The following is a 27519-nucleotide window of genomic DNA, read 5'->3' on the forward strand; positions in this document are numbered from 1 at the left end:
TATGTTTAGATAGAATCTAGAACTTTATCTTAGATTTTTTCTTAGAAATTTAAGCTATATTAAAAATAGTTCAATTCACTTAAAAATTAAAAAATAAAGGTACGCTCTATAGCAAACAACAATTGTGGGTATTAGAAAATTTTTAGAATTCTTTTACTTTTTCATACTGAGATTTTATTGTTTAAAGTTTAATACACAATAAAGAAAATTTCAGGAAGCTACTATTTTAAACAATAAAAAAATATTCATCACTTTTTTAAGAAAAATATAGTTTTGCTATTTAAATAATTTCAAAAAATATTTTATAAATCATAAATTAAATTTCCTAGTTTCCCACAGTGTTTTGCGTTAAATTAAAATAAATAATGCACAATATATAAACTTCAAACAGTTGGTGTGATAAAGTTTATTACTGGGTATTAAAAACATATTAATTCTAGATTATAACTTGGTTAAATTTTACTACTTTAACATTAGCGGTTAAATATTTGTTTTTTATATAGTGTCAACCGCTAATTATTTATATCTTAAGGCTTATTTACCACTGAAAAAAAACATAACTCAATGTTTTTGTTAGTTAAAGTATTTTTCTAAATATACAAAAAAACTTGATAGTAATTTACATCTGCAACTAGAATGCCTCAATAAACAAAAAATATGTTTAAAAAGATTTAATTACATTCTAAGTGTTAACTAATTAGATTTATTAAATTTTTAAACATGTTTATGTTTTTAAAAACAGCATGTGTAACAAAATCTTGAAACATGTATTTTCGGTTAAAATCGAAATGATTTTTAGTAATTAGATTTGAAAGTAATCATGTTATAACTTGATTTGTCATTTGCATTCAACAAATGTCTATGACGTAACTGACAAAAGCTCAAACATCTACTAAACGCTTTCCAAAAATGTTATATAGCGATTTCAACATTTGCTCTTTCTTACCGCAACACACCAGTTAAACGTCTTGCTTATTGTGTTTGAACTTTTTACTACAAATTTTTATGTTAAAATTTAACTTTTAAAACTTGTGGTTTTGCATAAAAAGCTTACGTTAAATATATAATTTTTCATTTTATGGTTTTAAGAAATACATTTCAAGTCATATTTAAAATGTATATTTTAGAGAAAGGTATAAACAAAAGAAATTTTATAATACTCGAGTGATATACTAATAAGTATAATCAGATGAGTATATAAAATACTTTGTCTGTTTAGAAGAAAATTTTAAGTAATTGTTAGTTAAATGCTTATATTATAGTATTATTAAATTTTACTACAGTTTTGTATAGTCTAATCTTTTATATATTTAGAAAACAACAGGCTTTAACAAAAACAAGATTAATGTTTAACTTTTAATTTTTGCGTTCCACTTTTTTTCTCTTTATAATCATGATGTAAACTCAAGTATTTAAGTTGTTAATTAAGATTATAATTCATAAAAGAACTTACTAGAACAATACTAAAATACTAACTTTTCTCCATTTACTTTTGTTTTGAAATAATTTATTTAAATACTGTGCTTTTTTTTTTCATAAATACCATGAAATAACCCGTTTTTAAAAAGTGAGCAAATAAGAACGTTTAATATCACAACAAAACTGGCAAATTATAAAAAATACAAAAAAATGCTGAATAACATCAGCAAACACTCAACAGTACACAACGCACTTCATAATTGCCTGTAAAGCGACACTCTTCAGCAACATTGGGGTTTTCGCATTACTACAGTTTCATATTAGTTGCAACTTTTTGAAAAAAAAAGAGCAACGATGAAACAAAAAAATTCAGCTTTTGAAAAATACAGCTTTGTTTTTGTTTGAAGATTATTTGTGTTGACTGAAAAAATTGTTCAACTAACAGACTAAAGAGCTTATTTAATTAAAAATATAAGTGTAAATTATTTATTGTATATATATTACCAGTTGTTTTTGTTTAATAAACTTTATCAAATTAACGATATAACGATTCTATATACTACCAAGGTTTCAGAAAAAACAAAGTCCGACGTTTTTAAACATTTACAAAACAGTAAACTGCGCTGTGCAATTTTATTTACGTAACAAAAGTTAAAACCCGATCATGCGTGGAAACATAAACAAAATTCAACATGCCAAATTCACGAAAATTCTGTTAGTTTACGAGATCAACCTTGACCCCGCCACGGTATTAGCATGCTGGCGTACAAGCGCGTTTCTGCGCAAACAACTCTGCCCGCCACCCCCTCAACTCGCTCGAATAATGACGTAATCTTTTTCTGCCTCTCTCGCATTCGAGAGAACGGGGAAGAAGTTGCAACGCGCTGTTTTTTTCCACAATGCGTTATTTTTTAGCAAACGAGTTTTGTCAGAAAATATTGCCTGGTTGAAACGTGTTTGGTGATGGTTTTTTTTAATGATTTAAATTATTTGATTTGTTTTTTATAAGTTTTTAGTTAGCGAGATAAGTGTGAGAGAAATTTTAGTTGGATTGCTGTAAATATACCTGAATATTTATTTAAAGTTATAAATTTTGATTTAGATTAGTGTCTATTTAAATTGCCAATTAAGTTTATGCTGAAAAATATTGAAGTATGTAGTTTAACATGTTTTTACACCTTTTATTTATGATTTTTTAAGTTCATTAAAAAAATTCAATGAAAAAGAACTTTATTTGATTATCATAGTCAACTGGATAAGTAACTTTTATTGCAATTTTTAGTATAACAACATTGTTACTTATTTTCAATCTACATAATTTAAAAAAATTAAAACTACATTAGACATATACTTAAATTTATGAAACTAAATAAACGTTATCTAAGTACTACACAAAAATTACAAATTATAGTGCCATTTTTTCTACAAAAAATAAACATAAAAAAAATATTAATTTACTATTAACAACACAAAAATTTCAGATTATAGCGCCAATGTTATTACAATAAACAAACATAAAAACAATTTAATATCGAAATGCCAGTCTCAAGGAATTCATCACTGCCAGCCGCTATTCAGAGAATTAACTACCAAAATCAAAAACGTAAGTAGTTTTATAAAAACTATTAGAAATATATTAAGTAGTACTAAACTAGTAGTAAAGTAGTTTTATTTTTTCCTGTTAAAAAAACTACCTCAAGGAAGACTTGGAGTAGATTTTAAAAACAAATAAATTGTGTATGTAATAAGTTGGAAACTGAATGTGTTTGTTTGATGATTGAAAAATAATTTTAATTTACCATAATAAAAAAGTTTTACATTCTTAAAAACAAGTATACATTTTTTAAACGTTCTATATAAACCTATTTCTGCTATTTTGGAAAGTAGTTTATAAATTGTAATTCACTGTTTTACGTTGACATGTTTTAATGACTTCGATTAGCTCATAGTTAATCAGATTACTACAAAACTAAACGTGCGAGAAGAATTTAACGCATTTCACAATCTTAAAGTTTCAAAAAAATTATAAAACATCAACATACAAGGTTTTTCTAAAGGAAAACCTGATCATAGAAAGATTAAATATGCTTAACTTGAATTCAAATAAAACAAAACAAAAAAAAAAGACTAAAATTAGTTAACTGTTATAGAATACTTACTAAAGTTTTCTAGAATTATAACGGTAATATGTGTAATTGGTAGTTTTATATTAATGAAGCTTTTTTACTTAAATTAAATATACCTTAAAATAAGAAAAAAAAACGTAATGTATGATGTTATAGCAAGTTTATTGAACGACACAAAAAAGGGCTCACAATATGTGGTCCTAGGACCTGGTGCACAAAAAAACCTTTCGTTTATCGAGTCGCACACCACTTGGATACCTTTTAATGTCTTGTCTAGAACAAAGTATATTTTGAGTATAAGATATACCCAAAAAGTTTACCATTTAATTAGCTATAGCTTTTGGTTTAGATTTTTGATTAACTTAACTTATAAAACTAACATTTTTTTATAAAGCATCCCTAGTGTTCTAACAAGTTTTACTATATTTATTAACGCCAGTTTTTTATCTCTATAAAATAAACGTTTAAAAATAACTTTATGTGCTAAAGAACGTTTTCTACAGACAAATAAATCTTTTTGAATATTAAAAACACTTAAAAAAGTTATTAAACTTCGGAAAAACACTATTTATCTGCGTTAAAATTTACCAACTTTTGCCTAATTTCGGCAAAACGTTTCAATCTTTTGTTTTTAGTTTTTGCTAAATATGTCCTATACAAATGTTCATAAAAAATTTATAAAAGTTTGAGAAACTCAAAAGTATTTATAAATAAAGCCTACTACGTTTCACACACACAAAAAGCAAAACAACAATGGTGAATGGAGATGATACGAGATAGCGCTTGCGTCACCTTTATTTATAAAGTTTATCTGAAAATAGTTAAGAAAAGCAGATTGGAAACACTGTGCGCGTGCTTTCTGATTTTCAATTTCTCGAATTGTTTGAAAGACGCTACCACCTGTCTGCCAACAAACGAAATTGATAATAATTTAAGGTTTACCAGAATGTAAAATTGAAAAAAGTGTTGTGTTACCGAGTTGAATTAAAACTGTAAAATTCGATCGTTGACATTTGAATTTGTTTAAAGTGAAAAAGCAACTTTGTGATTGAAATAATATAAATTTTATTTAACGTCCATAAATACAAAATTTAGGTTAAAAAAGAAAGTTACGCATTTGGTTATTTTTACCGAAGCTATTTTAAATAAAATTACAACGCCAACTTGATTTAGTAAATCTCGTATACATTTATTTATCTTAACTAAAAAAAAATACTGTTAGGTAAAGAAAATATCTAAATTAAAATTATCTATGTAATTCTCTTATAATAACGTATATATCAACATTGATAAAATTAATTTAATTTTGACAAATTTTTTTCTTCAAGTAAAAAATAGTCACAGGACCAATAATGTGACAAAATACCCTAAACATGATAAAAAGGACTATTGAGAATTAAACTTTTTGAAAATGTTTTTTAAGTAAAGTAAAAGCTTAAAGTGTGAATCATAAAAAATATACTACTAAAAATAAAGCTTACGTATTACTAATCAATAATTTGTATCTTCACCTATAATGTCATCAATTTTAATTAAGAAAAACATATTTTTAAACAAATTGTTTAAAAATAGCAGAGGTGGAAGTGCTACAATTTTTTTATATAACTCTTTTTATACATTAAACGATTGGCTGGTAAAATGTATTTATAAACTTTATTGACTTTTAACAACAAGTTTCTGATAACTTTATTTTTGATATTCTATTTTAAATATTGTAGTGTGATATGCCACCATTTATGCTCATTTCGCTCAACTAGTATCGTTAATGCTAAAAGTTTTACATTATACATATTAAACTTCAAAACTTTTTATGTTTAGCTAAAATTATTTTACTAGTTAGTTAGTTAGGGAGCAAGACGTGTAATGCTTTTCTTAATAGAGAAAATTATATTATTTAATTAAAATAAAAAACCATCTATATGTATATATTTTGCAGTTAAATAAACCCAAACCAAGTTTTTTGTTTTTACAAGTTTCTAAAGCCAAATGCTCATACAATAACGAAATCTTGAACACATTTGTAAAAAGAACAAAAAAAAAAACTTAAAGTTAAATGTTTGACTAAAAAATTTAACCAGCATTACATTTATATGTGAGAAAGGCTATTTAATAGTTGGAGTAATAAAAGTGCACGATAAAAGGTTATACATAGTTACGTCATAATTATAAGTAATAAAAAAACAAATTTTACTACGTTGGAAAAGTCTACCTTTTTCGATTTTGGTAATATTACAATTTTATTATTTTAAGAAACATAATTACACTGTTTTACCGCAAGATTTTCAAATTGTAAATCTTGTTCAAACTTAAATTGAAAATTTCAATTTCTTTCTGGATAGATTATTTTGTCAAATTTGTTTTTAACTCAATAGTTAAATGAATACTATGTTACTTGTAATACTTTGCATACTATAAAAACACCATTTAACTGTTCTCTTTATAGTATTTTTATCAAAAAAAATATTTTACACAACATCTGTTTTATCAGCTGTAGTTTTGTGACGTAAAGCATTTTATTATACTTTTCAAAATGTTAGCATACATAATTTTTCAGCTGGTAAGTTATTGAGATTTTTTAAAGTATTTAAAAAAAGTTGGTTGTACTTTGTGATTTTGTCGAGAGAGCGCATTATAAAACCGTCTTTTCAATTGAACTAAAATGTTGCCAATTGACGAATTAGTCACAACTGTGCTCTACACTGGTGATGAAACAGCTTTAAAAGAACTTGAAATGTTGTAATCTTTATAACCTAAATTGTGAATTTGAAGTTTACACCGAAGGAAAAGTGAACTTAATTTAATTTGTGTGACAGCGAGGTAGTTACAATATAATCTTATTTAAATAAAACTTTGTAGTTAATAGAGCTATCAAGTTATTATATCATATTGTACCCAATTTTTTTGTTTGAACTTTTGTCTATATTCTAATTTAACTTTTTAGTATTATACTATGAATAAAGCAAACGCCTGTTTAGATACAAACAAAGTAGAGTTCTCCAAATAAGTAAATAAAGAATCGCCAACAAGAAGTTCTTAATTCGTTCAAAACTTTACCGTATCAAGTTTTATGCATTTTGTTATAATTTAATTAAAAGTTCATTTATTGACCTTTGTACACAGACTGAATCCAAATGATTAATACTTTTTACGATGACGTAATAGTTCCTTATCAACCAAATAGTTTCCTTGTTTCGTTTCAAACTTTTTTATCAGAAAAAATTATGAAATACTGCTCAATAAAAATTTTCAAAACAGTTTCAACCACAAAAAACTAATCTGTTTGTATTTGCTCCCTTTTCTATTTAAAAACTGTACTGGAGTGATCTTTTTGAGAAAACAAATACTAACATAGTTTTCATTTTCACATTAGGTGGTTTTATTAACATATAGAGTCAACTTCGCTCTGAAACTAAAAATAACTTTTGCTAGTAAAAGTTCCTTTGAAAAGATAACTTATTTAAAAACTAAGTTTAATTTATTTTGGGTATTTAAAAACTTATTCTAAAACTTTCCACGCATAATTTTCACTTTCGTTTTCCACAAACACAAACCTCACAAAAATCCAGACTGGAAAAAATTCGTCGAGAAATTTCCGTCTCGAATCGTCAGGTCGGCGATAATTTTAGATAAAATCCAAAAAAACAAAAAATCTTTTTGTTCCGCAACCTCCAATCATGCTTCTTAAAACAAAAAGCCCCGTCAGCGATAAACAAAAGAGGAGTTGACTTCTGTTTGTCGGTGATTGTTACGTCACAGAACGTTCCTGCCGCCACCAGTCTTCTGCTGAGATGAAAACCGCTGAGGCGTGAACTTTTCTGCTGGCTTACACGCGATATCCGAATTGTTCGTCATCGCGTGGGGAGAAGGGGGCATGGTGTCAAAATAAATTACATACAGACGTAATCTCTGCGAACTTTTCAGAGTATTTTCCGTGACAGAAATGAGCGATGTTTTTTCGCTGGTTTCGGATAAAAAATGCAAATAAATAATGTTTTAGGGATTAATATCAATAAGTCCTACTTACAAAGGGCTATGCTAAGTTTTTTTATTTTGATTTAATTTATTTTTGTTTTAATCCGAAAAACATAATACTTAATGTCTATTAAGTCGTTAATGCGTTTGTAGGATTAGAAACAAGCTTGTGTTTGAGCTTTGTATTTAAACATTTTGCTTGATTAAAACGAAAAACGGATTAAAGTTTAAAAAAAAATGTTATAAATTGAAAGAACAGTCAACAAAACCGTCTATTTTAAAACGTTCAAACTACATAAATAAACGTCGCTCAAATGTGAATGTTTTATTGTAAACATAAGTTATTTGTTTACACAACCCGACAACAATGTTAAAATTACTTCAACAGGAAAACAATAAAAGCATTATTTATTAAGATCTCGCGAGAAGAATCGTTAAGACGTTTAAACTTACAAAACTAAATTAAGTTGTTTGGAATTGTTTTGAATATATACTTTGATTGTTATGAAAATTTGTCAAAAAACTAACAACAACTATTTTTGATAAATTATTGTGCCTTTGTTTCTAGCCTATATCAGGCAGAGCTAATTTTTATACAGATAATTTGGAAAATTTACTTAGTGAATATAGTGTTTATAGCTTATATAAGGCAGGGATATTTTTATACAGATAATTTGGAAAATTTACTTAGTGAATATAGTGTTTCATAAGCTTTTAATGGTAGAAACAGAACACCAGACAAATTAATTAAATAAAAATTACTGTGAGGTTTTTCCTATAAATAATAGAAGAGGCGACATTTGCGTTATGAAACAAAAATTTTGTAAAAATTTCGTTCAATTTATTGTTGAAAAACAGTAAAAAAGTCATGAACGAACATCATTGTATTTTCTATAGTTTTTTTTTACGATGTGGTGTTAATAAGATTCAAAAAACTTTAATTTAATATAAAGGAAAAAATGACAAAGTTATGTTTTATCGTAGTATATGTTTAAATGTTTTTGTTTCGAATTGAATAATTAAATTTATTAAAACTGTTTTTATTTTATGATAATTTCGTCAGTATAAATTGTTTGACTAGTTTATGTACTATGCTTTTGAGGTAAACTCAGTGCATTCAAATAGTTTGTAAAATTTTTATTTGTAAAACAAAGTATAAAAAAGTAAAACACTAAACAACAAATTTTTATGATGTTTTTCGATTAGTTTAATTATATACCAGCGTAAATTAATTTTTCCAAATCCACATATAGCTAGTGTTTCGTAAAAGCACAAATGTACAGAAGTTCTCAAAAACAAACTAAAAGCATACGTACCCACATTTCAAAAACTTACACTTTAACTTAATCAAACTAATGTTTCAAACAAGTCAATAACTTCTGTGAAAAATATCCACTGGTATCCATTACACCAGATTTGCAAAAAGTAAAAATAGCCATGTTCGAAAAGCACGTGGTTTCAAATACTTTACCTTATTCGGTGCTCGCAACATTCCTGACAAGTTGAATGTTTGTAATGTTACCAAAGCTTGGAAAGAGCAGTTGAAAGCGTTCACACTACACATATCTTGTGTAAAACAAGTTTAATATGCAAAAAAGAGTAGAGAAAAATAATCAAGAGCATGGTACATGAAATCGGACATAAAATTACTGGCATCCCACATAAACCTGTAAAAAAATAGCAGCTTTAGGGAAAGAAAACTACAATGTTGTTTATTTATTGGTGTTTCGTTTAAAAACTAGGAATTTAAGAATTTTTTACAAATTATTTTTTGCGATGTTCTGTTTAATTTTCAAGAAATTTGAAAAGGCTTGATTAGAGTTCAGATAAAAGAGATAAAGCTTCAGTGTTGCGAAAAACACTGTAAAAACTCGCTACTCGATAAAAATTTACTTATACAAGAATTTTTCTTATCTTATATTACAATCTAAAAAATTTGTCACACCTACTTTTATACTAAAATAGCTTTTTAAAAACTAAAGCACAAGTCATTTTAAGCAAATCATGGGTATTTTAGACTGCGCTGGAAAAAAGCGAGTTTGCAAATGAAGTAATCTAATGTGAAACGGTTGCTTGGTCGAAAGTGGGTAAAGGGATTAATTTCAGGGTGTATCACCGAGCAATCCAATCACCAAAGTCGCCTGACGCTCATTTTTCAATTACAAAAGCTTTTTGCGCGAGCATGTGAATAAAGAATGCACTTTTGAGTTGTATGAAAAATTTTAAATATAAAATCATGCAAAAACATAAAGGAAAACTTAAAACAATTACTTTCATTAAATAAAATAAAAGTTAGATGCATTAGTTAAATAATTTTTTGTTAAACTTTACTTGCATACAATATTTTATATACAAGGTGTTCGAACAAAATTTTTAAAGTTATTTTTTAATTTAAAAGATCAAAAATCAAACTATACTTAAAAAAAAAACAAGAAATATTTAAGACAACCACAGTCGTTTATTTAAAGATAATTTATAAGAATTACTTTCGTTCACAAAAACACTCGTAATTCTAAAGATAATTTATATCTGGTAAAACAGTCGTTTTTTCATCTAAAAACAACCGAACCAAGCGCTAATCGCTTTTTAATCGCCAGCAGGTGTTCCCGTAAAAAACTTCAGTGTTTCTGCAAAGATAAAAGTATTGAGAAATTCTGATCGATTTTCGGAGCGGCATACTGGCAGCCATGAAAATATTCCGCCCCGCGCGCATATACCCATCAATAATTCACGACTCCACGTTCTTTCTTGATGCTTTAAAAAAAGAACGCGGAAAGGAGAAATAAAATGAGCGCGGCTGAACATGCAGCGTTTGTTCTAAAATGAGAAAATCGAAAGATAAATCAAAGTTCGAGTTAAATATACATTTTTTGTTCGCAAAAACAAAAGAGAAAATCGATATTCGAGTTTAATAAATATTCTTATTTTCAGACGCCTTGAAAGTTTCGCTCGACGCGAACTCGCGTGACCTGGCGGCACCCAGTGGCCGCAACTTAACCCTGAACACTTCGAAGGAGTCCAGAACTTCCTCTAGTGGTGGTGGCGCAAGGACGCTGTCGCAGCCATGCGCGGGAGATCCCCCGGTCAGAGCCACGGTGATCTTCCCGCACCTGCTGCTGGGATCGGAACGCGACGTGAAAGACTCGGTGTGTTTTGAATTTTTATTTATTCTATTAAAAAGTGTTATTTGATAAGAAATATTATTTGAACTAGTAGGTATGTAACTATTTAAAATGTTTTTTTATGTTTAAATAAATTCTTTTTTTTATTGTACATTTTTTCAAAAGGCGTTTTTAGTTTAATCAAATAAATAACATTGAAAACTTTAACTTATAAGTTACCAAAACTCGAAAAAGTAACGTAAGTAATTTTAAAAACTCTTTTCATTACTTTTGTTTTTGTCAATAATATCAATACTTTAACACAGGTTCTTATGGAGGAGGAGAGGATATCGAGGGTGCTGAATGTAAGTATAAATTGCAAGAGGCCTCCATTGTTGGATGATGATCATTTCAGGAGGATTGCGGTTCACGACAACAACCTGGAAAATATTGAACCTCATTTGGATGACGCTGTTGATTTCCTAGGTTTGTAATTTTATTTATATATAAAATAAATAAATTATTTAGTCTATAATATACTCTTTTTTTGTTTTTGTTTGAAATAACATGTTGATTTCTAGGTTATGTGAAATAACGTTCTTTGTTGATTGTTGTTGGTTTGTAATTCTTATATATAAAAAATAACTGTTTAGCTTCAGTTCTAAGTTTTTTTTGTTTGTTTTAGTTCGAAACAAACTTTTCTTTTTACTTATTAAAAATCGTGGCGTTTTAAAAGGTCCCAACAAAGCTATTAATGTTCAGGTTTATAAATTTGGATAAAAAATCTTTATGGTTTGGGGTTAAAATTTTTGTTTTGAGAAATTAAGTTGCATCTTTTCAAAACACTGCTACATATAGTTTATGTCAATTTAAGTTTTATGTTCTTTTTACGTATATAGAATGTTTTTTTTTTTGCCTTTTAGGTTAAAAAACAATTTATTTTGAAAAGGATGCTTTTTACCTTTTTTAGTTGTAGTTCCTAAAAACTGAATTTTTATAGTTTAAAACTCAAACAAAAAAAATAAAATTTTTATAGATTATTGGAATTTTTATAGACATACTAAGAAAGTTTGTTTAGTTTTTGTCTAAATCTTACCAAGATTTTACTCGTAAAAAAAACTTTACTTGTTAATTTAAATTAAACTTAATTTTGACTTCAAAAATAAGAACAAATTAAGACAACATAAAAACTTCTAAGTGCTCTATTAACGCATTACCGCCAGAACAGGTTCCAATAAACCAAAAATAAACACACAACCAAACTGTTTCTTGCAAACTATTTAGAGATAATTGTGATGACATCATTTATTTTCGAGCAGACGGTTATTTCACTCGAGATATTATCATCGACCGCGCGACCGCCAGTTCCAATTAATGCTAAGTCAACATTTCGTTTCAGTTTGTAATGACTTTTAAAAACATTTTTGTAGTAAATTAGATAAACATTAATTGTATAAACTATTGCTTAAAAATAAACTTTGGTAATTTAGTTGCTTATTTTTGTGTGCCGAAAAGCTTTTTAGAGCAGTATTATTATTATATTAAAAAAAACAGTTTATAAAAAACTGTAAAAAAAAGTTGTTTTGTAAGTTAAAATCAAGTTATATTTATTTTTTATTAATAAAATATACAAAATTTCAAAAATGTGTACTAATTATAAATAGTTTTTCAATGTTTTATTTTAGGCTAAACTTGTATAGATAAATATTAAAAGTGCTTGAAAACTACAAACTGAAATAAAACGCTAGAATTTATTATTAAGCTTTCATTCATTTTAAAGACTAACAAAATGCTTTAGTTTTCAAACAATATCAAAAATATTTTTTTTATAAATTTAAAAGTTAAAAGGTATATAATAAACTTTTTAAATTAAACGTTAATACTTTTTTCAGAGGAGGCCAGGTTGAAAAAGGAGCGGGTTCTGGTCCACTGTCTCGCGGGCGTGTCCAGGTCGGCCACAATCGCCATCGCCTACGTCATGTACTACCTCAAGTTACGTCACAATGACGCTTACAGGTACTTGTTATACATATATATGATTGTTTACGTCACAAGTTACCTCGAACTACGTCTGGTGCCAATTACACTTTGATAATGTACAAACAACAATTGAGTAATTAAAAATTCAGGTTTAATCAATAATGGTTGGCAGTTTGTTTAACGACAAATAACATCTGCATTTTTTGACGATGTCTATTTTTTGAATATTACATTAACAATAAACTTGTTTACATTTTTAAAATATAAACTATCATAATTTTATCCATAATGACCGCTTAAACAATCAATCATTAGCTTAAGTTTAAAAGATAATGACTATACGTTTGATTGGTTCGTAATTTACAAATAAAATAAATGTTGCCAAATCTTATGTTTTTTGACAGTAATATTTATTGTCTAAAAACTAGAATTTTCTTTTAAGAACAATAAATTTCTTCATATTTTCAACATATAGTTTTATCCATAATGACCGCTTTAGCACGAATTAATTCAATACTTGTACTTAAAAAGTAATTTTCATGTTATTTTAGTTTTGACCATTAAAGTAAACTACATTACTTGTTAGCTCAGTTATTGTTAATTGAAAAAAAAAAGAATGAATATTTTTACACTTCCTCTACATAAAAGTTTTATCACATCGTTTATCCATTACAAGCGAATTTAACATGATTTTGTGTTTATGTTATTGTGTAAATAATTACCGGTACAAACTGACATATTTATTTAGAAAAGCGAACAATAGATTAATTCAGTCTAATTTTGGAAAATAATTTATTTTAGCCATACTGACCACTCTATCACGGTTTTATGTTATTTTTATATTTAAATACTAGCTTTCATGTTGTTTGTGTTTACAGGAACAAATTAATCTCTTTGTTACATTTACTTTGTTTATATACTTTTTATCTTGCTTACTACAAACCATGTGCATACTAGATTTTTAAACACAAAATTTTTTATCAGTTTTCAAACTTTATTAATTGAATGAATATGCATTGAAAGCTATTTAAAATAACAAAACATATCATTAAAAACAAAATAATTAATTTATTTATTTCAAAAAAGTTTCACAACTATATGATCTGTTAAATAGTTTTTTTTTATGTGCAATGAAGTAATACAATAAAAAGTATTCGCATTTTTTCGTAACATAAACAGTTTTCGACCACAACTAGCAGATTAGCGTGTTTTACTGCTCACATTTATATTCAAATATTAGCCTAACTCTAACCTATTTTATCTGAGTAACCGGAAAAGTTAAAAATAATTTTTACTCATGAAAGCTTCATCATCAAACTTTGCATTTCAGTTAGCCTGTACAGTACATGCTATGTAAGGTTCAAAATAATATTTTCAATACTGCTTGTGTTTAGTTTTGTTATTGCTTTGTTCTTTGGTACAGAAAGTTTTCTTAAGTGTATACTAGTTCAGAATCAATATAAAGAACTATAGTAAATGAAGAAAACTAATCATACATGTAGTTTTGGAAAAGTTTAATTACCTTTTTTGGTGCTACACATTTTACTATTCATGAAAGAATAATACCGTTATGAAACAAACAAACTGAATTAGTAAAAATTAAGCTTACATTAACCATATTAAAGAGTTTTAAGTTACGTATAGCTTGAAAATATTTAAAAAAAATACGGCATTTTAATAAATGGTATAAAGTAAAAAAAAAAGTTGTTTAGCGCGAAACAAAAGCAAATAAACTACTATTTTCAGAATATTACATGCATTTAAAAGAATACATGTTATTTTCACTTGCAGAACTGATAAAAATATCGTTACGTTCATGTTTTGTAAAATTATCTTTATATATGAAATAAGTAGCGCTTCTCAGAAACAACTTCAACAACCTTTTGAATGAGGTATTGCGTTTTTATTCAAACTTATAAAACCTTAAGTGTTCTATTTCTTCCTCAACTTATTTATAGACTAACTAGATCTACGAAACTCACTCAAAATAGCAGAGGGATTAAGCACAAAAGTTTACGAATGAAAAACCTCTTTTTTTCCCGACAATTATTTCTGCCCTTCGCTCTTTGTCCAAAGTGTGGCGACCGCAGAACAGCTCTCAATTGTCTGCCTCTGTTACGTCATACAAGCTGTGCGGTGGCATTCCACGCTGAAACCGCGCTTTTCAGCTGCCCTTTGTGTTTTCCACGCATTCGTTTCAGTGTTCTTTTTTATTTATTAGAGATTTATTGTTGCGATATTTTTGATGAAATAATCGTTTGGAAAGAGAGTGTTGCCATTTAAACGTGTTTATTTAGCAGCTGTATTATTAACTCATTCGTAATGTTGTTTGGTAATGTGATATAAATAACTTGATGATTTATATACTATGATGTAAGCAAAAAATTCAGCTATATTTTTTTCTTAAAGTAACTTTACGAACAAAAACTTTCTCAGTTAGAGACAAATTTTTAATATTATGCTTCATATTATTTTATACATCCACATTTCTAAATTTTATTTTTTTTAAATATCATTAAAGTTTTTCGTTTGAGTTTCTATATATAATTTTATTTTTCAGATTTGTGAAAGAGAAGCGGCCGACGATTTCTCCCAACTTCAACTTCCTGGGCCAGCTGATCGAGTACGAGAAGAAGCTGACCGCTTGCGGCAGGCTGGAGAAGAAAACCCAAACAATCCCCACTCCATCCGCCACTCCCCAGCAACAAACCCCCTCATTTCAAGTTCACTGCCCCAACTTCCGCGTCTCCTCCTCCATTTCCGTGTCTGCGGCCCCCTCGAGACGACGAAAGGGTCTCAAGTTTGACCTGCGCCCCGCCAAAACCACCACGGTCGCTAGGCAACAGGGCTACCACGGTTGCGGGGTGGTTCTGGACCTCCACAAGACGCCTCAGGAGCAGTCGAGGAGGCTGGGCAGCGACGGGGTGGAGGACGAGACTCCTCCGGACGACGACTGTGACGTAACAATGCAGGACGCGCTCGGGAGGACGAGCAAGTCGAACAGCCTGCCGAGAAGGTTCAACCTCCAAAAGCCGACTTCAGCAGCCAACTACGTCGGAGCGACTTCGAGCAGCTTCTTCAAGTGCCAGACCGCCCCCTGCACCCCCAGCGCCTCCCTCCCCTTCCCTTTTCTCCATGGCAACCACCAAGACGTCGAGATGCGCGACGAGGAAAAGCCCCCGTCGCCGGTGTACGACGGCAAAGTTTCTCAGGGGAACACCCAGCAGCTGTTCTACGCGCCGTACCTTCAAAAGCGCCACAAAGCGTTCCAGACGCGCTCGAAGTGCGCAAGGAGTCCCCTAGTGGTGAACAAGTCCTTCCAACGCCCCGTATACATGCACTCCAAGTCTTTGGTGTGCCGCCAAACGTGCAACCTGAAGCACAAGAAGCCGCAGACTCCTTCAGCCGACCTCAAGCTCTCCGCGCTGTCGCTCTCCCAAAACTACGAGGGTTCGGAGGTGAAGCAGGAGGAGAAGGCTCCGGGAAGGTTCAAGCTGGCGTGCGGCACCAAGCTCAAGATGAAGTGGAGGAACAGGAAGGGAGTTCAAGGTTCAGGAGTCAGGAAGCAGGACGACGTGAAGTGCTCCTAGTGAGGAGGAGATCGCGTGAGGAGAAACGACGCTGACGTGGAGACTTGATGTGGATGAAGATGTCTTTGGAGAGAACTGAGTAAAATAATTAATATGGAAAATCTCAGAGAGCTTTTGATTGAAAAGTGATGAGACTTGATGAGAAGTTGTAGCAAAAAATAATAATTTGCGACTGTGACTGTTTTTTTTTTTTTGCGTTTTTTGTAATATTTTGGCTCGTTGAAGTTTTATTGAGTACTAGTTTTTAAGTTAGGCATAAAATTAAGAAACAAATATTAAAAACTCTTAATGTTATTTTTTTTAAACTTAATGCTGACACTTATGGTACGTAATAGTTTTAAAATTTTACTTTAAATCATGTTTTGCTTTTGATGTTTTACTTGTTTTTAATTTTAAAGGTTATAAACTTACATATTTTAAACTAAAAAAACTATTTACATTTACGCTTTGGATCTAAAATATTTTTTATTCCTATTAACAAATATTCATACATGGTTTGTGTTAAATCAAAAGGTATAAGAAAGCTCTTAGTAATAGTTCAAACTAATTGAAACGAAGTTAAGCTTTAACTCAAAATAAACTTTAATGTTTGTGAGATACTTGTTTAAATTTTTAAATGCTTAAGAAAATTTATTTTTATAGCTAAACTACGTAAGAAAAAATCTATCAAGGTTTCCTTGGAATTGCTTAGGCTTTTTATTATTTTTTAAACTGAGCAAAAAGTCTATAGGACTTTAAAGGTGTTTAGAAAAAACAATACTTACATTTTTACAAACTTGACAAAAGACCTTAGCACTATCTAAACCGAACGAAGCTCGTAGGCCGCAGTTTTACCTCTCGCAGGCCGCATTATAATAACATTTTATAAAGATTTGCGGACTGGTCATTTTCACTCCGCCAGCTGTACGTTACTACCCCTATACTTGAGGGTAGGCAAGCTTTAAGCGATTGTAGTTTTATTAATAAGGTACATATTTATAAGTTTTTTTATAATTACTAACAACTCTTCATTAAAAATTTCTGAAAAATTTAATTTTTCTTTCCTAGTTTTCTGAATTTTTCAAGGCTTTGAAAGTACCATTTTTTCTTTGTTTTTAGTATAAAAATTATTTTGAAAGAGAAATCTGTCCTAAATAGTATAAAAATATTGAAAATATATTGTAATACTCTTTAAATAAGTTATATAATAGATAAAAATCTAAATGATACAAAAGGATTTGGTATAAGGTAGATTTTTCGTATCTAATCTAAATTTAATTACTTTACATGCAAAAGTTATTTAAAATGTTAAGTTTATTAGTGATTTTATTCATAAATTTCAGGCTTTTAAAAGAATTATTAGTTGATCAGTTTAATACACTACGCCAGTATCATGGAATATCTCCAAAAAAGATAACTAAACTTAATTGCCCATTATAATTGCTCTTTTTTTTGTATTTCTTGCCAGTTGATATATACAGATGACATTATTGATTTATAACAAATGTTCATTGTTAGCAGTGAATTTTGTTTTAGATGTGTAATCAAGAAATACCATAGTTGTCAATAATTTTACAATTTTCAGTAGAATCATTTTGACACGCAAACAAAGTTGATTTTTGTATTTATACAATACTTGGCCAAAAATATTAAGAACTCCCTTTTACTCCATAACAGATTTTTAGTTGTTGTTAAATTCTACTCTAACGAAATTCTATTTGTACTTATATAATGAAAAAAAACTATTCCTAACATAATATATAAAATTATAGTATTTTAAGGTAATTCTTTAAAGTTAAATATTTTTATTTTTGTTGACCCAAAATGTGAACTATCAGCTGTTGTACCTTTTAAGCCAAAGCTATGCATTAATTTTATGATAGAAGACGTTCTGCTATAATGTGGTTGTTTTAAATTTTCTATAACAAAACTGATAATCAAATAGGGCATTGAAGTAGCATGGACACGATAAACTTTTTAAATATAATATCGACTTATTAAAATGGTTGAAGCAGATTACTACTTTTTATTTTACTAATTTTTAAGACAGCAGCTTTTTCTAAATACCGGGTTAGTTTTTCTAAAAAAGTTGCTTTCGGGCCGACAATTTGCAGTGATGTGCAACAATATTATAATCGAGTTGAAAAAGATAGCGATTAAAAATTCCTTTCAATATACAAGCAACTGTTATTAAAGAAAAACTTTTAGATAAATGAGTTAAAAACGACGCAGAGTCAAACAAGTTGTTTCAATAAAAAAATACATAATAAACGTTCGTTAGCTTATAGTTCCATGCTCAAGTAAATTAAACTTACAACGATTTAAATTTTCATGGTCACTTTTATGAATGAGTTAATAAATATTAATTTAAAAAAGTTTTACTAACAGGGATCTAGTTGAATACTATTGATTACTCTCTGTGCAAATAACCTACAACAATAAAACTGGAAATGATTAAAAATTGCACGAAGACAATTAATAAATCAACACTAATCAACAAATTTCTGCGTGCAATTTTGACAGCTACCTAATAAATTTTGGTTAACGAAACAAAATAAATCAACTTATACAAAAACCCGACTAACGGCTGGTACAACTTCAGTTTTACAATAAATTTTTATATAATTTGAGCTATAAATCAGTTTTTAGAGAAGATTTAAAATAACCTACTATGCCATTACTTCAAAGACTGTTTTTGTAAAAACGACAATAAAAATCTTGCTTACCGCCTTTTTCCTTTTATAAATAAAGAATAAATATAAAACTTTACACTCTGGACAATTAACAAATCTGAGCAAAAATTTAAATTTCTGCAAAACATATCTAATGAACAATGCTTTTAGGAGGATTGTAGATATATGTCATATGTAAGCAGCTGTATAAAACTTTTGTTATTACATGGTTAAATATTAAAATATATGTACATAAATATTTATTGTTAGTTGAATAAATACTTGGCTCCAATTTAAATTGTAGAGCGCTATTGAAAAAGATTTTTTTTTAACTTTTTATAAATATATACATACTAAAGTAAATCGGTTAGTAATCATAAAGGTCAGTCTGATTTGCATATTTTTTCAGGTTATTTTTGATCATTATACTTTTTTGTTAATACATTTGGGTGACGTAGACTTGGGATAAAAAGTATAAAACAAAAAGCTCTATAAAACATACGTTAATTGTACTTTTTTAATTGCATCTAAGGTCGATAAGTCATACTGTCTCTAATTTTTACTTAATTTTAACTTATAAGTGAATTCTTGCAATTTGAAAATCAGTGACAACTGCTAAACTAGTATAATTAGTTGAAATAGTACTGCATTGTAAAGTGCTTACTTTTCAGGCAAAATTTAGAACTTCTATTAGACTACATGGAAGATCTTTTGTTCTTAATATTAATGTAACTAATATTTTAAGAAAAATTCTTAATTAATAACCCTTATTTTTACGTGATCAGTAGTTTTTATAAGTGGTTCCGAGTTTTTTTTTTCACGTTTTAGCCCTTTACAGAAGGTAGTTAACAATTTATAACAATAAATATATTTAATAACTTTTAAGAAAAAAAACTTTTGTGTACTATTAAGCTTTCCAAATAACAATACAGATAGTTTGAATTAAACTTATAAAAAATACAATTAAATACGAAATTTTGAATGAAAGAGAAAAATAATAAACGTAAATTTAAATAAATAGTATTCAGCGAAATTTACCCCTAAAAACAAAGGAATTTACCACAATAAACAATCAATGCTTAACAACCCAATACTAAATACAAGCTTTTTAGACTAGTAGTCGTCAAGGTGTACACTGGTACACACAAAATTTAATTTGGGGTGCACGCAACTTTTAGGGTACACAAAACTCATTTAGGGGTGCACAAAATTTTTAGAATACTAAAAAAATCCAGTTTATATTATAATATTCATGAAGTTAAACGACAGCGAAAAGTTCATTAAAAACAGGATCGAATGATAAATTCTAGTTTTAGTTGTTAAAAGGGCTGCATATAAAAATAAACTGAGTTATTACTTTCAAGGAGAAGTGCATTAATAAAAGTATTTACGTAGTGACACCACTAGCGGCACTTATTAAAGTTAGATCTTGGGGTGCACCAATTTTATATTTTGCATTTTGGTGTACACAGATTTTGATTAGCTTGACAACCACTGCTTTAGACTACTGTTTTATGCTTTATGGCTGAAAATTTATAAAAATGGACAACTTCACAATAAGTTATAACAGTGATGGTAACCTTTTTCAATCCTAACTAATTAAATGCTTTTTATATCGGATTATATATACCATTAACGCGCTAACTCAATAGCATTAATAGAGGAAAATAAAAATAGACATTAAAAATGATACATGTTTACAAATAAATCTTACCCTTTAAATCTTAACATATTAAGAATTATTATTAAACGATATGTTTCAAAAAACTTGTTATATAACTTGTGTAAAAATTTTCAACCATTTAAAATGTAATGCAATGCACATATGGGGATTTAAGTTATGCTAGAAATCTATAAACTAATTGACTTACCTTATAGACCTATCCTTTGTGTTAAATGTAAATAATTAGTACATATATATATATATATACACATAAACTCTAGCGACAAAACAAAACCCAGAGAAAAGCGATAAAAAAGTTATTTACAGCAAGAAGCATATCATTTTTGTATAAACATATTTAACAACATTAACAAAAAATAAATACCATTTGATACTTAAGATTAAAAAAATATAAGATAAAGTGGTTAATTTATTTATGAAATTCATATTTTTATATATAATTTTGAAACTGTTTTAAAAAATAACTGTATTTTTAACTTCTAAGTAAACTGATTTTTTGATAATTAATTAGAATAAGTAAGCTTCCTGCTATAAGTAACAAAATAAGAAAAATAAAAGCTACACTCGAGTATTTACGCCTCTCTCAAAACACGGCTCGATATGTCATCAGTATTGCTAGTTGCAGCAAGACATCCAACATCCATCCTGGTTATGGATTACTAGCAGAAGTTGAACTCCATGAATGTTAGAACGTTGCTCTCACATCTTAGCACCTGATCTTCCGTAGGATGGTTCCTGTGGTAAAAGAAAACATTATAAACTTTAGTTTAATTAATTTAAAACTTATTTATGTAGAGATTAAAAACCGAATAGTTAGTATTTTTTTAATAGTAACAGTCAAGTTTGGGGATACATCAAAATCTCTATCTATAAATAAAAGTTTTGCTCTGTAAACTAATTAATTTGAATCAAGTAGTATTTGCACAAAACAACTGATAAGTGATTTACAATGATGCTTAAAGCCTTTTCACTAGTAGTTTATTTAATACTCAGCTTCTTACTCTTTTTAAAATCATAAATTTCATAATATACAGTGTATATTATACACATAAATGTCTCAAATTGTCATCATTACATTTCAAAACACTTTGTAAAATACTTTAATTTTCTTTTATTGGGAATGTTACTTATGGCAACGTGTTTCAAGCTCAAATACCATAACTTTATCAAGGTCTTTTTATTATTTAGCTTTTTAAGCAGCCTTTTTAAAAACAAGTAGGAGCAAGTACTAAAAAATACTACTAAAAATATAATATCAAAAAAAGAATAAAATTATTAGTGCTAGTAAAGCTTGGATACATAAATATAATATCAAAAAAGAACTAAAAGAACAAAAAAAAAAGACTAAAATGTGAAAGAAAAAAAAACAACATTCAAGGAAATAATTAATATTGATTTCTGATTATCATAAACAAAAGCCTGGGTCTGCCTAAAATTTTCAAACGACTTTGAACTGTTTTAAACAATCTTGAGGAGTATTTCTGAATTTTAATCTAGAATGCAGGGCAACCTAAAGGTTGGGAAACTTAAAATAATTTAAATGGTAAACAGCATTAGAGAATAACCATCATTACAGAGTTTTTTAATTAAAGCCACCAGCTACTTTTCATCTTTTTCAAGTTTCAGAAAAGCTTTTGAAATAAGATCATTATCTCCTCAGTTTAAAAAAAATACTGTTATTTAATGTTCTTAGTGTAATTTTTATAAAACTATAAAAGTATACTTACTTAAATTTAATTACTTTATAAAAGAAATAATTTGTTTTTAATCATTAAAAATTGTATTTAGACATTAATTACTCCAACAACTTTTTTTCAATATTGCAAAAAGCATTTTCTGAAAATTCAAAAATATTTATAGCAGGGTATCCCTAAGTGGGCGATTTTAGTAAGTTGGGGGCAATAATTAGTAAAAAAATATTTTTTTACAAGTTATTATTAATTTGTATATATTGGTCCATGAAAGTTTGAAAAAACTGCTTTAATAAAAGTAGTTTTTTGCCTTTTTAGTTGTGGCTTTTGTTTAGGAATCTATTGTCTCTCAAACATAGATTGCTTGTATCTCCCAAAATAAGCTTTGAATTTTATAAATACTGTTAAAATAACTGAAAATTTAGTAATAAACGTAAAATAAAGAAACAGCTACAAAAACAAAGATTACAAAAAGGACGCGATCCCTTTAAGAGCTTTACTTAAATTACAAAAACTTTACTTAAATTTAAAGAAATAAACTAACTTAAACTAATTTAATTTTTTTAAATTTTATAAACAAGTAGGCAAATTTTTCAAATTTAATTCAAAGTTGAATAGTGACACCCAAAATAATTAAATATATTACTTATTGCAAGGTTACCACTGTAAGAGTCAAATACTACTCTGAGTGTTCATGAACAACATTGGGTACTTAAATAATTTTTTTTAAACTGGATCAACTTTATCTCATCCTAAGTCGAGAAAAAATCTGTAGTGAAGTTTTATTAAACTTAAAACTACGCTTAGATTTTAATAAAAAAAATAAATACTGCCCTGATTCATTCAGAGTTTTAAAAAAAGTCAAAACATCCTGAGTACCCTGGGTGTGTGCTAACCCTGTTATTGACTAACATTTTATGATTGAAAACAAATTAATTTTGCTATTTGCATCAGAAAAGCATACTATATTAAGTAACATAGGCCAAGCTACCCAAGGTTAAAAACTAAAGATTTTTTTGATTTCAATTAAACAAAAGATACTGAAAGTATTATTTATTTGTCATAGGTTGAGAAAGAAGTTTATGAATATACAATTTTGTTGATCATTTTTGTTCTAAATACTCACTGGTTCAAAAACTATTTAAAATATCTGTCACAATTCTTTAAAATAAAAACACTGGGCAAGACATCTTAAATTTATGGAAAAAATATTTCTATTTCTTATTCAAATAAAAAATGTATTTTTCATTTTAAAGAATTGTGACAGTTACTTTAAGTTTGTTTTTTAATAAAATTTTTAATTATCAGCATCAAAAATTTTTCCATTATAATATCAAAAGGCAGACTAACTACTTTTATGGTAGTCTGCCTTTTGATATTATAATGGAAACATTTTTCCTACTTTTTAGTATAAAAATTATATTTAAGGTATAAAACTGTTTCAATAGAAAAAAAATGTAAATATAGTAAGTACTATGCTACTTAGAATATGTTTTATAACAAATTACTGTAAGTTATACATGATAGATCTTTATCTAAAATTTTTTTTTACATGTAAAAATTGTTGAAAAAATCAGGCTTTTTAGCGTTTTTTTTTTCAACAAAACTAAAGGTTTGACAAACTTTATGACATAGTAAATTAAAGAATCCATGAATAAGTTATGTTAATCTTTTCATAAACTTTCTAAAATTTTATTAACTTTTTTTTTATCAACTACAAAAATAGCATACTTTAACTAAGTGTAAATTAAAGAAATAATAGTTAATTTTTTTTATATACTTGTAACTTATAGTATGGTGACAAATGAGTTACTATTTGTTAGAATTTAAATATCATAACATAAAATATTTTAGATCTCGAACTTGTATCTTCTTAGTTTTTTCAACTTATTACATTTCACAACAATCCTAATCTTTAAAATATTAACTATTGAAAATTGATAAGGTGTTTAAAAGAAGTAAGACTTTATTATAACTTTATTATATATTTTTTTTATAGGTTACTATAGTTTTATACACTAATTTAATAACAGTATAAATCGCTGTCAAAAATTTAAAGCAACAAGGGAATCCATAACTTTTTACAAAAATAAAGGTTTTTTTTTTTGAAATGTCAAAATATACACTGTAGGTTAGTTTTTAGAGTACATAACATTCTAATATGTAAAAGTTTTCAATAAACGGAATGGAAAAAGATGTTTGACTAGTTTTGTTTAAATTTTAGAAACTGATTTATAGTATGTCTTTACATTGGCTTCCTGAGCAATTAACTTAAAAGTCTCATCCTTGCAGATGAAAAAGTATTTATGGTTACAGTTTTTCAAATGTTTAAAAAAATAAGCCTTTAAATAACACGATTAAAAACAAAAAAAAACTAAGATAAATTATGTTTTAGCTTTTTTTTGATCCTAGAATAAGATTATTTAAGACTTAAAAAGTTTTGTAACAACTGAATAAAATTTTTGGAGAAAAAATATTTTTAACAGAATTGTCTTTGTTTGCCTTATTATCTGGTCATGTAATAAATAAGGGACCTATTATTTAGCTTTCCAAACTTGTACTTAAAATTTTATTTAAATTCAACAAAAGGGATTAAAATCTACTGCTAGCTATGTCAGATAGCAACTTGTAAGGTAAGAAAAGTGCTTAAAACCCTATTTTTGGGCCTTAGTAAATTGAGAAACTTTTGTATTAAGTTCAAAATATTTTGTGATAGTTATAAAATATTATTATTGTTTAAAAACCAATATTAAGTTTATAAATTTGTTAGTAATTAGTACTTAAACTTTAAAAAATATTTAATGTGTCAATCAGAATTAAAAGTTTCAACAACCAATAACATTTAGTGATTTACACAAAAACAGTTTAAAAAAATTAAATTTTAAATAACAAACAACATTTCATTACAAACTGATAAAACATAAAGCATTTTAAAAATATTTCTAAAAGAACAACTGTTACCATTATTTTATACAATTTGGATTGATTTTAAATTTATTTACTTTTCCAAGTTTTATTATATTAAATTAATTATGGTTTAAAATGTAGTTCTTTTGACATATTTTATGATCTTAGATATTTAAAGCTAAATTTACCTTCAAAATTATCCATAATGGCATATAACTTCACATATACCTCATATAAATAGTTAAATGAATGTTTAAAAGCATATTTATTAACAATTACTTTAATTTTATCTTGTTTAAAATGTTACTAAAGACATTGTAGAAAACAAATTAACATACCATAGTAGTTCTTCTTATCTTCTTTTACCACTAAGACTGTTGTCAAGCAAAGGCTGTTGTCGATTCAAATTGAGAATTCAAAAATTTGAATTACCATTACCAACTAGTTTTTTAAAAACTTTAAGTTTAAAAAGCAGGTCTTTAATGCACCAGATATGATATTTAAAAGTTGCTAATTATAATAGTTAAAATTTGTAGTTGTACATTAAAATAATAAATTATTACTCATCGTTTAATTATATAGTATAAATAAATAAAAAATAGTTATATGCCTATCGATATTTTTTAAAATTTGTTAATAGATTTCTAGTCATATTTGATAAAAAATAAAAGTTTATACTTAAGGCATTTGAGATACTTAACTCTTAAAGATACCCTATTTTGCCCTAAATACACCTAAGAAATTTTCGAAAGAATAGCAGTTTTTTATATGAGATTTTTTTTCTTTTTAAGCTTTAAAAAAGTTATAACTTTTCTAAATAAAAAAAAAACCTAAAATATATTAGTACAAAAGCTTTGATAGTGTTTTTTAGCAGTTGCTGTAGACCTTAGTTTTGACATAAATTTGAGGTTTTTTCTACTTGTTTTTTTTACTTAAAAATTTGCCACATTCAAGCTTAGATAACTTAAAAGCAGTACAGAATCAAAGCCAGGATTTTAAAAGAGGAAGCCCGAAACAACTAGATAAATATCTTGGTTTAGTTTTTAAGTCACTAAAATGATCAATGGCAACTTGCCAGCCTACTGGGTATTACAATTGTACTACGGACAATCACGAGACTGAAAAAGATAATCAGTTTTATACAAAACATCCACCTTAAAAAATGTATAAATTTCTATATGTACCGTTGTAGGAAGGTTAATGCAACTTTAATACACCATTTGCAACAAATAATATAAAGTTAAATTGCTCATTTTATTTTTTAGTTTATTATTTCCATTTTGTACTAAAGCTATGTTTCTTTATCAAGTGATAAAATGAACAAAACACACCAAAATAAAAGTTAAAATATTTAAAACTTATAGAACAAAGTTTTTTTAAAAATCAATTTTTATTTAAAATATCTTATCCTTTTTACTTAATTATACTACATAGTATGTAATACATTCTGACTTGTCTTAATCAGATTTACTTTATGTATACGCTATACAGTATAACTTTTTAGAATTACGATAATATCATAGGTAATGCTTGATGATGTAGTATAGTAATATTTACCTCCTTTGTGTTTATAACTAGCATTATGATACAGCAAACAACCTTAGTTGTATATTTTTAAAATTCGAGTCCAAACTCGAAGCTGTTATTTTAGTACTATCAGAAAAATATCTAATAGTAAACTTTTATAATAAGCTTCCACTACATTTTGAAGCGAAATTTATTTTAAATTGTGTATTGTGATAGTTTAAAATGAAAAGTAGTCTAAGACTGAATAACAAAAGTGTACAAAGTAAAACTTTTCAAGGTTGAGATTATTTAATTCTTGTAAATTAAATTTTAAACTAGAAGTTCATACTTTGCTAAGCGATGTGTAAAAAAAACTAAAAAAACTTATTAATCTAAAACAACTTTATGGTTTGTGTCAAAACTATTCAGTTTTATTAATATACGTGACTGTAAATTAAGTACTCGAACTATTTGTCCTTTCTGACAAAAGCTTAAAGAAAAAAAATATTCTCTAAAACTTTTAGTTGGTTAGTAATGATTAACAAATGTTAAGTTATGAGTTTAAAATATTTGAAGACTGAAATACTAGTCGTAATTAAAAATTATAAATAGTTTGTTTAGTGTAAAATAACATTAAACCAATTTTATTTTGTAATTCTGTCGATTCAATAGGTTTAAAGTTTAATTTTCTAATTTTCAAGTAAATAGTTAGTTAGCTTGTAAATATATAACATTAGAAAAATGAGTTTTACATAAATTTTAGGAAACTAAATATTTAAATTTAATGAGTTTTTCTTAAACTTGAAACTTCAAATTAATTGTACAAAGTAAACCATTTTAATTTGTGATGTAGCATTTAATTTTTAGAAATACCAATTTCCTTTAGAAGTTG

General features: G+C 27.3%; 1 protein-coding gene across 1 annotated transcript; it reads left to right on the plus strand.

Annotated features, from left to right (window-relative positions):
* The first annotated feature begins 2898 nt into the window (after positions 1–2898).
* On the plus strand, positions 2899–16732 carry LOC145843931 (uncharacterized). The gene is made up of 5 exons (XM_082951210.1): positions 2899–3022; positions 10449–10663; positions 10945–11104; positions 12511–12634; positions 15159–16732. The coding sequence occupies exons 1-5, from the start codon at positions 2956–2958 to the stop codon at positions 16186–16188; spliced, it is 1596 nt and encodes a 531-aa protein (XP_082807336.1). The 5' UTR covers positions 2899–2955; the 3' UTR covers positions 16189–16732.
* Positions 16733–27519: the final 10787 nt, after the last annotated feature.

The sequence above is a fragment of the Thalia democratica genome, chromosome 9 (assembly GCF_965202585.1).
Source record: "Thalia democratica chromosome 9, ktThaDemo2.hap1.1, whole genome shotgun sequence".
NCBI lineage: Eukaryota > Metazoa > Chordata > Thaliacea > Salpida > Salpidae > Thalia > Thalia democratica.